Source organism: Papilio polytes, unplaced genomic scaffold (assembly GCF_000836215.1).
Source record: "Papilio polytes unplaced genomic scaffold, Ppol_1.0 DF822845.1, whole genome shotgun sequence".
Lineage (NCBI taxonomy): Eukaryota > Metazoa > Arthropoda > Insecta > Lepidoptera > Papilionidae > Papilio > Papilio polytes.
This window is the reverse complement of record NW_013526359.1, coordinates 4,537,997-4,551,348: the sequence shown is the minus strand read 5'-3', so window position 1 is coordinate 4,551,348 and position 13,352 is coordinate 4,537,997. Positions and strand designations below refer to the sequence as shown.

At 33.6% G+C, this 13,352-nt stretch overlaps 1 protein-coding gene across 1 annotated transcript in view; it reads right to left on the bottom strand.

Moving 5' to 3' along the window:
* The window catches only part of LOC106105353 (paired box protein Pax-6), a 40,112-nt gene that overhangs the window by 4,573 nt on the left and 22,187 nt on the right, over nucleotides 1–13,352 (bottom strand). Inside the window, exons 5-7 of the mRNA XM_013285644.1 lie at nucleotides 6,468–6,620; nucleotides 5,352–5,434; nucleotides 8–73 (exon numbers count right to left, since the gene is read on the bottom strand). Of these exons, the coding sequence (XP_013141098.1) occupies nucleotides 8–73; nucleotides 5,352–5,434; nucleotides 6,468–6,620 (302 nt within the window). The remainder of the gene's footprint in view (nucleotides 1–7; nucleotides 74–5,351; nucleotides 5,435–6,467; nucleotides 6,621–13,352) is intronic.

The window sequence follows — 13,352 nt, the reverse complement described above, 5'->3', positions numbered from 1 at the left end:
CCGGTGCTTCTCGCCGCTGACTGCGTAGCTTCTCCTCCCGCCGCCACTTCGCACGACGGTTCGAAAACCACACCTGATGGTTGACATTGGTTAGATATCTATGGTTCTGATGTAAAGTTATAACGATCAAAACTAACAACTAAGATACACAAACCCTTTCGAGGTTTATTACATCAACTAATAATTGACGTTGTTCCTAATCTTAAAATAAATAACCATGATCGGTAATTAAATATGTTAAAATAATATAAACTATGTAAGTTTGTAATTCTATCTGAAGTGTGCCCAAATCTTAAATTAATAAAGTTAATGATTAGTATTATAATGACAACTTTCTACATCTAAATCGTTTTTATCGATAAATGTTAGTAATCACATACATCTCTATCATAAATTGATATTTTCATGAAGCGTTAAAGTCACATTAATTAAAATTTTAATAAAGTGCACACCCTCCTAACGCATATACTGATAATTAAGGCGTTTAACAAAATTAAACTCGGTAACACCTCTATCTACTGGGAAGTAATTATGAGGAAAAATAACATCGCATGTTAAGCAAAAATTCATTAATAGTTTAAAAGAGATTTTAAAATATAAGAATTTAACTCTTAGCCTATTTTGCACATAAAAGTTTGATAATTTCCCTTATATTATTGTCGGTAATATTTGAAACGTGAATAATTAAAGCGTATCCAAAACGTTTTTCTTAAAATTTAAATTAATAAAGTAGATATCATAATGTGACGTTGAGTGCGAAACGGAACGGCGCGCCGGAAGCGGCGCTCACGTGCGCGTCACTTCCGCCACCATACAACATGGCGGCTGTACTTTCCCGCGCTTTGCTCAAGATGGTTTGTTTTAAACAAATAGTCACAATAATATATCAGTACCCACGAAACAATTTAAAATTTAAAATGCTGTAGTTTAGGTGATAATAAATTCGTACAATCTAATATTCTTTAAATCTCGACCCATTTAAAGGTATAACTTTCACTAACAAAACTGTGATCCTACAATAATATATGCTATGTTAAAAACATTGCCTACTTGATAATGCCCTAATTGACCTTAACAAATGTTTTCATAATGTCAGAACTAACGAATATTACTATGGTCAAATATTATATTAACTGGTATCTTATAAGGTGAAAAAACGTTGAGTGGGGCTTAACATTTTCTCAAGATTGCCTTCTAAAAAGAAAATACGTAAAACCCAAAAACCAAGCGCTCAAAGAGGTCGAACAAGAGGCAATATGTCATAATATTATTGCCTCGGCCTCCAACAAAATCGGCCGAATGTTACCTACAATATTTTATTCGTACCCCTCACAAAAACCCATTCGTAGAAAGAAAAAGGACTACTAAAGTAGAGTACACATTGTAAGAATAACTATACAGAAAATATCCTCATATAAATGGTAAGCTTATTTTATTACACTCGTGTTAAAATTAAGTAAGATAATTAAGTTCCGTACTTAATTAATCTTTAGTAGTGAAAAATAATTAAGTAATGTTTTTACATATGTAACACGTAAATTATTTTTGTATTTATACAGTTAGTTGCAACAATATGAATTTAAATAATAATACCAAACTATATCCCATGTAATGTACTCTCAAAGATTATACACCCAACAGACTGTCATCTGTCATGATGACGGAACTGCGCCCGTGTGTAAGGGTCCTAATGTCACAGTAAAATATTATGACATCTCCGTTTTTTCCTTTCATTCCATAGATATTTCTTCGTGACAGCGATGACAGGCCTTTCTCCCGCCTTCACGTCATTTCCCGTCGGCCTTTTATAAATTGCGTTGCTGCCCCCATAGTTGGCGAAATATTACAACATTGGGGTTCCTTAGTAAATGAGATTAACCATAATATTGTTATTACGCCAACAAGTTGCCGCGAATGTGGCAATTGACGGTTTTATTTTCTTTTTTTTTAGTGAATGGAATTCATTTTTAATTTGGAATAGTTTAAAGTACGAGGCTTAGGATCTAAATCTAGTACCCTCTCACATACGCCCAGATTTAATTTAACAATTAGACTGTTTCATTAGATCTAAGCGTCTGTAGGTCAAAGCTAAAAATTTTGCGACGCAAAAATAATGAACACCGTTTTTTTTTTGATAATTTTGACAATATATGAATTATTTTTATAACTATTGTTATTTACTTTATTTCCTCGGCCAGACTTTAGTCTTTTGTGATTTATATTTTGAATCCCATCCATTGGAAAAGCGAGTACTCGATAAACAAACGCTCCTTACGCCATCTATCAAACAGCGAATAAAACGAAACAGTACATAAATCAGAACACTGCTAGAACACCGCGAAATCTTTTCATTTATTCAAGCCAATGTAAATACTTGTAACCGCGTCCTTAATACAAGTGGGATAGAATTGAAATTGGAATGTTTTGTTAGTAAAAACCTTGTTGTATGTTCGGGTGCCAATTTTTCAAAACACACCCCACAGGAAATTCACCCCCGCTGACTGTAGGCTCGAGGATCGATATCGGGTCCCTCATTGTACGGTGACTATGTTTACATTTTATGTAAAGTATTTTACTATGTTTTTGTATCTTTATATATTCTTTCTGAGATCATCAAATATATTTTTATGAGGCAGTTTTGTTTTATATTTATTCGTTGTTTCATTTTATTTGCAAAATAAAAAGTAATGGTAGAAAAACTGTAGGAAAAATGAGATTGTTCCTCAAAGAAACTGAATAAACAATATTACAATTTGTAATTGCAATTTAAATATTTTTATTACATACTTTTAATATTATGGACATGTAGAGTATTTAAATATTACGACTACAAGAAAAAAATCTAAGTATTAAGATACTACATAGTGTATTAGAAAATATGGAGTTCCTATTCCCCATTCCGACACAGCCTTGAACCCCAAGCCCGGGGCAACACGTGGCGTCGGCGGCTCGAATACGAAACGATTTCAAACCCTCCTCGAAAGCCTCGCCGTACGAAAATAAACAAAACTCAACTTTACACATTAGTGTTAGAGTCTAATGTGGCTTGAACGATCATTAACATTTATATTTAGGGCTGTCGAGCAATTATTTAAATTACACTTTAATTAATAAAACCTTGTCGTAATTTTTAATTTTCATAAAACTTTCTTCACATATTTATCTGACCCAAAAATAAATAAATCTTTTTCAGAAAACTTTCCTTTCTCACAGAAAATCTACGTGGTTATTGAATCATTGTTTACTTGCATTAAAAATACCGAAAGTTACGTCTTCGTTAAAAATATTATATTCCTCATAAATATACTAATTAAGATAATATCGTATGTAGTAACCCTAAATATCCGATGAGTACTTGTTGACCGAACGGACTACGAAACGTTTCTACGGCGTAGCGTCGTAGCTCCGTAGGAACGTAGAGGCCACGAATGTTGAATAACCTCTGACGACGAGAGGTTAATGTAAGAGCTTAGCCCCGCTTCGTAGCTAAAAACAGCCGTAGTATTTTTTTTTGTCTGACGAACAAGAAAGGTTTCCTACCTCCTCTCAAAAATAAAAGTTTTGAATTGTTTTTTCTATTTTCCTTACCTTTTCAAGTTATGTATGTATATTTTATTTGTAAGAATTGTTTTGGTAAACCAAATTTTACGAAAAAAGACCATTTTATACCAAAAAATATGCTTACAAAGTATATAATGGCACGTTTTCAACATACATATGCCATAAAAATAATTAAATAAGTATTTAAAAAATAAACAGAAAGTTTTTAAAATAGTTAAAATATTAATACATCATAAAAGTACTCCGGTTAAGTTAAAACCCTTTTTCAAAGTCACAATGATAAGCACGTTTCGTAAATAATTCGATTTGTATTTTGTTAAGTGCTTTGTATACTTAAAAGGTTGCAGTTGAAAATGCATTAAGCATTATGCAGTTTCGGCAAGTCGTAGTGATGGACGACTTTTTAAACTGTTGGCAACGAATTAAGCGATTAAGTTTCGAAGATTCTTTTACAGGAACTAAGTTAAATAATGTTTTTTTTAACATCAATGGTGAAGCTAAGATCTAATATTTACGTTTTTATCTATGATGCTATGCGTTATAGATTATAGATTATATTATAGACGAGCTGTTGCCCGCGACTTCGTCCGCGTGGTATTAGAAAATGTACAAACTCTATAAATTACAAAAAGTTACGTATTTCTCGGGAACCGGACATTTCTCGGGGATGAAGCTTATCCCATGTATACTCCAGACTTTGTTTTATATCTGTGTCAAATTTCAATAAGATCTGTTGAACCGTTGCAGAATGATCGAGTAAACATTAAAAAACTAAATTAATGAATCCCACGGGAACCGTAACTATTCCCGGGATAAAAAGTAGACTATAGCCTATAGCCTATAGCCTATAGCCTATAGCCTATAGCCTATAGCCTAAGTAGCCTGATACCAATTCAACGTATAAAATATGTGATGGAAATAAGGGAATACCTTATCTGAAAGTGACGTCTTTAAGCTAGAACAGAGTAACTACAGGTTTGTAGTTACTCCGTTTTAGTTCTTACACAATTCACAGAATACGATTTAATATTAATTGATAAAATAAAAATACATTACAATAATTTACCTCCGTATTGTTATAACACTTCAATTAATTTTATCGAAAATTCATATTCAACGTTATAACAAACAAAATGTACACAAGAAAGGTAAACAAGGCATTGTTAATTTGGATATAAAAACAACGGTTTAAAATATACCCAGTCCCTCATATTCCGTAATATTTACAAACGTTATGTACATTATGTAAATATGGACCTCGGTGGGGGCTATTATCCCTCGTATTTTTTACAGTTTGTTTGCTAAAGACGCATCCACATGATGCCCGCGCCTACACAAACATGCAGTGTAAACAACGTTATACACAATTCGGAAAGCTTTATTAAAAACAAAAAAGTTTCTTTTCGTTAAAAAATAATATAAGCAAGTTGTCGTTTAATTTACGAATAAAAAAATCGTGTTAATTTTTTTTAAACTAGAAACACGTTATGGTTTCTTAAAATGTAGTGCTTTTGTGATAGTTTACTAAGACATACTCGTACTTTTACCAAAGAAAAAACATGAATATTTATGTCGCATATTAACGTAATAATAATAAGTATAGCATTATAGTATACATATACATTTCTTCTAAAATAAACTGCTTAAAAACTAAATGTGTAGTTAAATATTTTACTATTAAATTAAATTGGTTATTTTCCCGCGTGTAACGGAACGCGGCCGCCATGTTGTGAGAGGTACCGACATCGTCAGGGCCTGCTTACCGCGTGTAAACTGGAGTTATGTTTTACCTGGATACGTGCCTCAGGCAATCCGATCTTTTCAGCGAGCCTCTCCCGCGCGAACACGTCAGGATAATGCGTTCGCTCGAATTCTGTTAACAATAATAAATAATTAACATATGTCGCTAATTACAATTTAATAACAATTCATCATTTTACTCAGCTGTCTAATGTCTAACAAATTCTTCATAAATTGCCAGATTTAAGGCAGTTTTTTCTTTATTTTTAGTTATAAATTTCAATGCAATAAAGCATATTTTATTGGTATACTATCAAAACAGTACATTCAGTTACGAATAACAGAGAAATAATGTTGAAATAGCGACATCGAACACAAAGAAAAGCAATAAACCGTCGGTAGAGTATGAGAGCAAATAAACAGGCAACAAAAAGTGAGATTAACACGGAGCAACATCAATAATTGGGCGCCACCGGAGAGTTGGCCAAACATCGGGGGGACAATATTTATTTATTTACTAATAACCCGTGTTGTCGCAGCAAACAATAAATAAGATGAAAGGGAATCATTGGGAAATAGGTTTATGAAGGCTCTGGGGAGTGCTTACGTTGAAATGTTGACGTCCTTCTTTACATTATTGGTACTTTAAACTTTGACGCTATTCAGATTGACAAGGTTTATCAATCAATGCTTTATTCCATTAAAAGAATAGAAGACATTGATAAACTTAAGTATGTTTGGTTTATAAACCTAGTTGTTTTTCTTTTAAATTATAATACATTTTAGACTTCGGCCATTAAACAGGACTCTCATTGTGTTTATAATTTTTAAGTAATATTTTATCCGAAAGCCTAGTTTTAGTGCCTTTCTCTTTAGAGGTAGCGATGGGAAGGAAAAGTGGATTAGACGGTGATGGACACATATAGGAAGGGGAAATATTCTCTTTATGAGCGTCTTCTTCTCCGTTAGTTAAGGGTAGACAATGTATGTGCAGTTGCGGATGTATATGGGCAGCGGTCGCTTTCCATTTCGGTGGATTTAGGTGGCCACTTGCTCTTTTGCGACCATATAATAAGAAAATAAAAAACGGAACAAGAACCTACTTGGTTGATTAAATTACCTGTCGCTTATCTTATTAATTTACAAGCTATATAATAATCTCGAACCTTTCTCCAAGCTGTCTATCTGGTCGTTGGTGAATGATGTCCGGTTTCGTTGCAGTTTCCTCTTCAATCGCAACCTCATCTGCGAATCTTCGTCGCCGGAGGACGCGTGCTCGCTGTTGCCATCAGAACCCGCTTCAGATTGTAGTGGTTCCACTAGAACAGAGAATTATAATTAGAACTTCGAAAGGCAACTTACATATCTTAAACCTACGGAAACTATTAAGGGTACAAAAGTTATAGATGTTAAGTTATGGTAGTCAAGTAAGTCACAGCGACACAGAATCGTTAGGTGATCAGTTAACGTCTATGAGTGCATCTAAGTAAGTTGAGTTCGCTTGATGTTAAATGTTATCTTAGTAATATCATCAATGCTAAAGTCTAGATGGATGGATGGGTGTTTGTTAGAGTTTGTAGCCTAAACGGCTGAACGGATTTTAATGAAATTTGGTATAGATGTAAAGGATAGTCTGGAAGAACACTTACGCTACTTACTTTTTTTTTTAATTCCACGGAAACAGAGTCACGTGCAAAAGCTTGTATTGAATTACGCTTCGAGGGAGTCATTTAATAAATTGTAAACGTATATAAATCTAAACTAAAACGTTTTAGGCATCAATATCAAATGCACTTATGCACTTCTTGTTTTTGAATGTCACTGCTAACTGTAGTGTACAGAATGCCTTTGAACGGAGGGGTCTTGAGCCTCTTCATCATAAACTATCAACACAAGGCGCACGAACAAAACACACTCGACAACTATCAACCAAATGCGTCAGCAGAATTGTTCAATTGCACCCCAGAATTACAGACAAAAATGTAACAACAACCAGTCACTATGATCCGCATGTAGCAAATATTACAACCGTTGTACAGCTCAGTTAACAATAGTTGTATCTATCCCCTAAATAAGGGTGGTTGCAAAATTAAACATTAGTCGTAATGTTGTCGACATGCCCCCGGCTAATTGATTAATTTGCTTTATGGTCTCGAGAGGCCGGGTTCGGTTCCCGCACGCTAATGTACGGGTTACTGATTTCTTTCAATAGATCCAGTGTTACGCAATCTGTCACATTTTTGCAACTGTACGTTATCGATAGACGCTAGCTAATATTCTTAATGGAAACCTATGTTAAATTAGGACAAAGTTAGCAGAAATATTCCATACTATTATAAGACTATTATTATATCTAACAAATTATAAGAAGGAAAGATTTGTATTTTTAGGTTTTTGTATTTTTGTATGTATTGAAATAACTTAAAAACTACTGGTCCAATGTCAAAAATTCTTGCACCATTAAAAAGCTATACTATCAATAAGTAATATGTAGGCTCTATTTCTAATACTTTTTTTTTAAATTTCAGGCGGGCTAATTCGCGAGCAACAGCTAGTTGTTAATAAATTGATTGTTACTCTTATAACAGACTTTTTTCAATAATTCTTTTAAAAGTAAAATCCTTACAGTATGTAAGTAATCGAATATTTCATCATCATTTGATATTAGAAAACAAAAAGGTTAATTTTGTTCATACCGTTACGTTAACTTTTATGTTACATCGTATCAATTCTATAAAAAGACGTTTATAAACTTTATCTTTTTAAAACATAATAAAGGATATACGTTTAGCAGTATGAAAACGTACACACGGCTTATAACACCGAGAATAGCGCCACATGATTGATGGCCGACAGCCGTTCGCCGAAACATGGCGGACTTTCCAATCGGTTGACAATTTTGATTGATCGGTCCAATTGACGCGCGTGTGTGCTCGCCTTTATCATATCACGAATGCAACATTTAAAAAATATACTCACTCCCTTACTCATGATGTGATCTTCATTCCATATCACTAAGAATTAAGGGCCTTTCCCACCACTGGCTGATATAGGCCCAGATAGCTTAAAAATGACGTCACTGTCTTACTCTTATTATTATAATTTTTGCCACATAAGAGATTTTAATATCATAATTCATAGTCATATTATAAATGCGAAAGTTTAGATGGATGGATGGATGTTTGTTAGAGTTTGTAGTCTAAACGACTGAACAGATTACGATAAAATTTGGTATAGATATAGATGATAGTCTTGAAGGATACGTAGGCTACTGACTTTTTTTGTTTCACGCGGACGGGGTCGCGGGCGAAAGCTAGTTTATTTATAAAGATCTAATATTAAGTGAAATAAAATGGTAATTTATTTAGCAATAAAACTATACGTAATGAAGTATCATCGAGTTGTTCATGCGAAGTTCGTTAATCAGTAATTAAAATAAAAAGACGGATACAAGACAATGCCATTCAAAGTTTCATAAAATACAAAATCTCGCAACATCCACATTGAATTCCAAACGGCACAAAAATAATCACTGAACACACAAAAGGCCGTATCCAGTTGTAACGTTACGGTTTTCATTATTTATCACGGCGAACATAAAGGAGGTATTCATTAAAGAAAAACGCGAACGAGAGGCGCACTTAGCCACAATACTAGCAATAACGACCTACAAAATGATTGAAGGAACTGGAAGCATCGCGGGCGCGGGCACGGGCGGGGCGAAACACGAAAAATACATAAGAGAAAATAATAGTAAGAAAATAAGAAAAGGAACGAAATAAAAGTGGGGGCGGTGGAAAAAAATTGGAGAAAACAAGTAGAAAGGGGAGCGAAGAAAGTCGGGAGCGGAGAGATAAAGCGGAATTGGAGTTATCGGGGCGGACATGACGGTCGTAGGTGGGGGCGATTGCCGGCGCGCGATTATGTGAGATCGATACTGTCACTCAGCCGACAGACGCCGGTGATGAAAGGTGAGCGGGCCACGAGCACACTGAACATAATCACTTGTGTCCTTGAAAAATGAACGTGACTTGAACTAGATTTCAATGAACTATAACGAACGCATTATTTTGTAACGCTTTTATTTTAATAACGAACATTTAAATATTCAAAAGTAAAGGATCAACAAAAATCAATTCATGAGTGATAAACATTTATTTATTACGTATCTTTTTGCTAGTATCAAATATATGCAACGTTTAAGATTTTAAACGCATCACGATACAAATATTTAGTTACATATTAGATAAAAAAAAAAATCAAAATTAAATAAAATAAAAACGCCATCGCTTGTGACTCGGGGTGCGGTTAAGTTCGCGACCTCAGCTTGCGGCCGGACAAGGCGCGATCCGCCTAATTCGCTACGCTTCCGTAACAGTTTTATTCCTATTTTTAACAAATGAAACAAAAAGTTTATCATAACAATAACTTTTTATTCTCCGACGGAGACAACAAAGTAACGATGTTGTCCAAAAGAAAAACAAACATAGAAATACGTAGTATTTATTTAGACGATATTTAAAGCTTCGTCAACGTAGAAAACATTTTTAAAGTCATAAAACATGTTGATAAATGAGAAATAAATGACCCGGAGCAGTTGTACTCGCACCCTAATAAAGGCATTATTATTATCCAAGATTAACCATTCAGTGGAGACCTTACATGCCGACACAAGTCTATACACTAAGTTTATTAGCGCCAGGGGAGCTGCAGGGGTCAGCTTAGATTGGTTGTTTGTAATCAACCATTCGCTTTATGTCCCCGACAGGGTCATCTAAATTACTTAACGTTGGGGCTGATAAGGTTTAGTTTTTATTATTGTGACTTCAAGTGAAGCAATTGATGGGATGTGCTCTTTTTTGGATATAGGGGATCTCTTACATGTGTTCTATTATTATGGGACATTAAAAGCTTTTTGCTTAATTTTGTCATTTGCTAATTTGTTTTTTAAAGTTACTAGATTTTTACTTGACGAATGGATGGACGTAGAGCGCGTGGTAGGCCGAAACTTAGATGGTTAGACGACGTCGAACGCGATCTTAAGAACATCGGCGTCAAGGGCTGGAAGCAAAAGGCCCAAAATAGACAGAATTGGAGATGTTTACTGGACCAGACCCAGGCCCACCCGCGGCTGTAGTGCCTCAGATGATGAGATGAGATTTTTACTTATAAAATTCATTTAATGTATGGAAAAACTAATTAACAAGCATTTAGCCACAACATAAAACAACATCAAATTTTAACTACATACTAACATCTGTGGTTAAGTAAAAGTCGGTTGCATTGCACAACTAAAAATTTGCACGCAAGTTTTTTTCAATTGTTAGCACATTCAATATGAAGTGTCGAAACAAAGCACCGCAATCAATGACCACTTGTAAAAGATCCATTAAACACGTTTAACTTTAAACATTGGAGCGCTCTTTGATTTTAGAGTCAATTACACTGCGAGCCAGACCTCTCGGTGGGTCCAATTAAATTGCTATTGTTGCCATATAACCGTGTAGAGGGCGCTTCAGTGATCGACAGCCCTGATAGTTGGAGAGACATTTTAAAGCATTGTTCGAATTGTTTTTGTTAATTGCAAGAGTTAAAAACAGTTAAGAACACTGTAAAAATATATATATTAACTACTTTTAGAAGTTAAGTGAACTTGAATTTTGAACTTGTAAAATTCTTTTAATAGTTATTGTGTTTTTTTCTTACATTTTAAATAAGGTAATATAAATAAAATAATTTTAATGCAAGCAAAAATATTTGCGATAATCTATGCCGCATTATTAAAGTTGTCAAAAGTGTAAAATCATTTTCTTTGATAGCTTACAAAACGTATTATAGATTTTAGACCAGTACATAGACAGTCCATCGCGATTTACCACAAAGCGGGTAAATATTTACAGCGTCTAGCCAAACGTATGCTTTTAGATCATTCAGAAAAGCAAAATAACTAGTTATATGAATATAGAGTTAGAACTAAAAATATAAATTGTAGTTTAAAAATCATTTAACAGCAATAAAAAAATATTATAAGTACATTTTGATAAACAAATTTAACAGATAAAAAGAAAATTTTAAACATTGCATATAAAAGCTGTTGCTCGCGACTTCCTCTGCGTAGAGCTAAAAATGGTAAAAAACATAGCCTACGTTACTTACTAATAAAAAAGCTTTTAAAATGTGAAAGAATTTTTGAAATCGGTCCAGTAGTTTTTGAGTTAATTCAATAAATATAATAATCCAAAAATAAAACTTTTACCTCTTTAAAATAGTACTATAGATATAATATGTAAATTATCGAAAAACAATAATTCTAATAACATCTCAAACTTCATATTTGATCAATCTATTGTAAGTAAATTCTTTAATAAATGTATATATATAAACAAATATTTATTCCAAGTCAAATTTATATATCGTTTCACATTGTCCACAATTTTCATCGAATGTTAATAGTCCTTAACAGTTTGTTGATACAATTCGCGTGATTTTGTACAACCGCTAACTATGTCGGACGCTGATTCCGTGTGCAAGTGGTTTTCTAACCAATTTCATGCATTAGCGTCGATTCCACAAACTAATATGATAACAGAATTTAGGCTTTGCTTTGGTTTAACTTGAATCAAACGTCTAAACTTATTCCCTTGACAAATATGTTAAGTTTATTAAGTTACGAACATATCCTTAGACATTTAAGAAAGTTAATAACATGGTTAACTAACACATAGCAAATATAAAAGACTTATCAGTCCTTTTCATAGTTTTAGTAATTTTACTAAACCAATAAGACACTATAAAAGTTCATATTGAGGTTGTAAAGTTTTTCAACGAAAACCTTTTTGGAGCATTTAGTTTTCTTTTTTTTTTTCGTTTTTTATCTGTATACTTCCGAAACATTGGCAGAGTTCGTCCAGCCATGAACACAGCCAGTTGAAAATTAAAATTTGTAGCCGTTGCTGCGAGGGACAATATTTTATACCGGTCAGATCAATTTAGATGAATGCTTTTTATTTGCTTAATTGTTAGGCGTTAGAAATAGCAGTTCGGCTTTTATTTCCATTGAACGTTTTTGAATTATTTAAACGCCACACAGTAATACAGAATTTTAAATCCAATAAAGAAAATCTAGATGATTTTTCTCTCATAAACTTTTCTAGTATTATCCATTGTGACTGGCTGGAAATAATCTTTACTCTAAAAGTTAAATAGCTGCGAACAAGAATGTAACAGATTGTATAAAAGCAAGCGCTCGCAGCGCACCCTGCAATCGAATTTGTTAAACAGAATGCTGCAGCCGAAGTTAATTAAGTCGCCGTTCCGTCGACAAATACACACAGCTTCCATATTAAATGTATAAAAATATATTACGCCGTGTCCAGACCAGGTGCTTTGCAAAAAGCTAAAGCGCTACAGCATTTGTAAAACGATGCAAATGTTAACGGCTGGCTGAATTTGTTTTATGTTCTTTATTTAAAAGTATTTTTTAATATTCTATAACTGGAAAAAGTTTTGTATTAAAAAATAACAAAGATTATAAATTACTAGCTTTCACTCGCGACTCTGTCCACATAATATTAGAAATAGTAAAAGTAGCCTATACGTTCTTTCAAACTAACCTTTACATCTGTGCCAAATATGATAGAGATCCGTCCAAGCATTTATGCTACAAACTCTAACAAACATCCATCCATTAACCAAAACTTTACAAGTAAGTCCTCGTTAAAGATCTGTATGTAACGAATTAAAGCAGGAAAACTAACATTTCTTCATAGTTTAAACTAAAAAAAATATTTAGTTTTTAAATGTTTAAAGTACCACAGGACGAGAAACACTAAAGTAGCGAATTTCGCTTGTAAAGTTGGACAACAAACCAATGTCCAGTGGACGCAAACAAGAGTAAAGTCAAGTCACGCGCGGCTACTCGGGTCACGTGTCGAGCTTTGAAGATCCACACGTATCAAGTTTAATCTGTGAAGGTTGTTCAAAAGTTAATTCGTTATGTTGTCTATGCACGTGTTATCAACGTGTTTTTGAAAATGGAATGAAAATTTAAA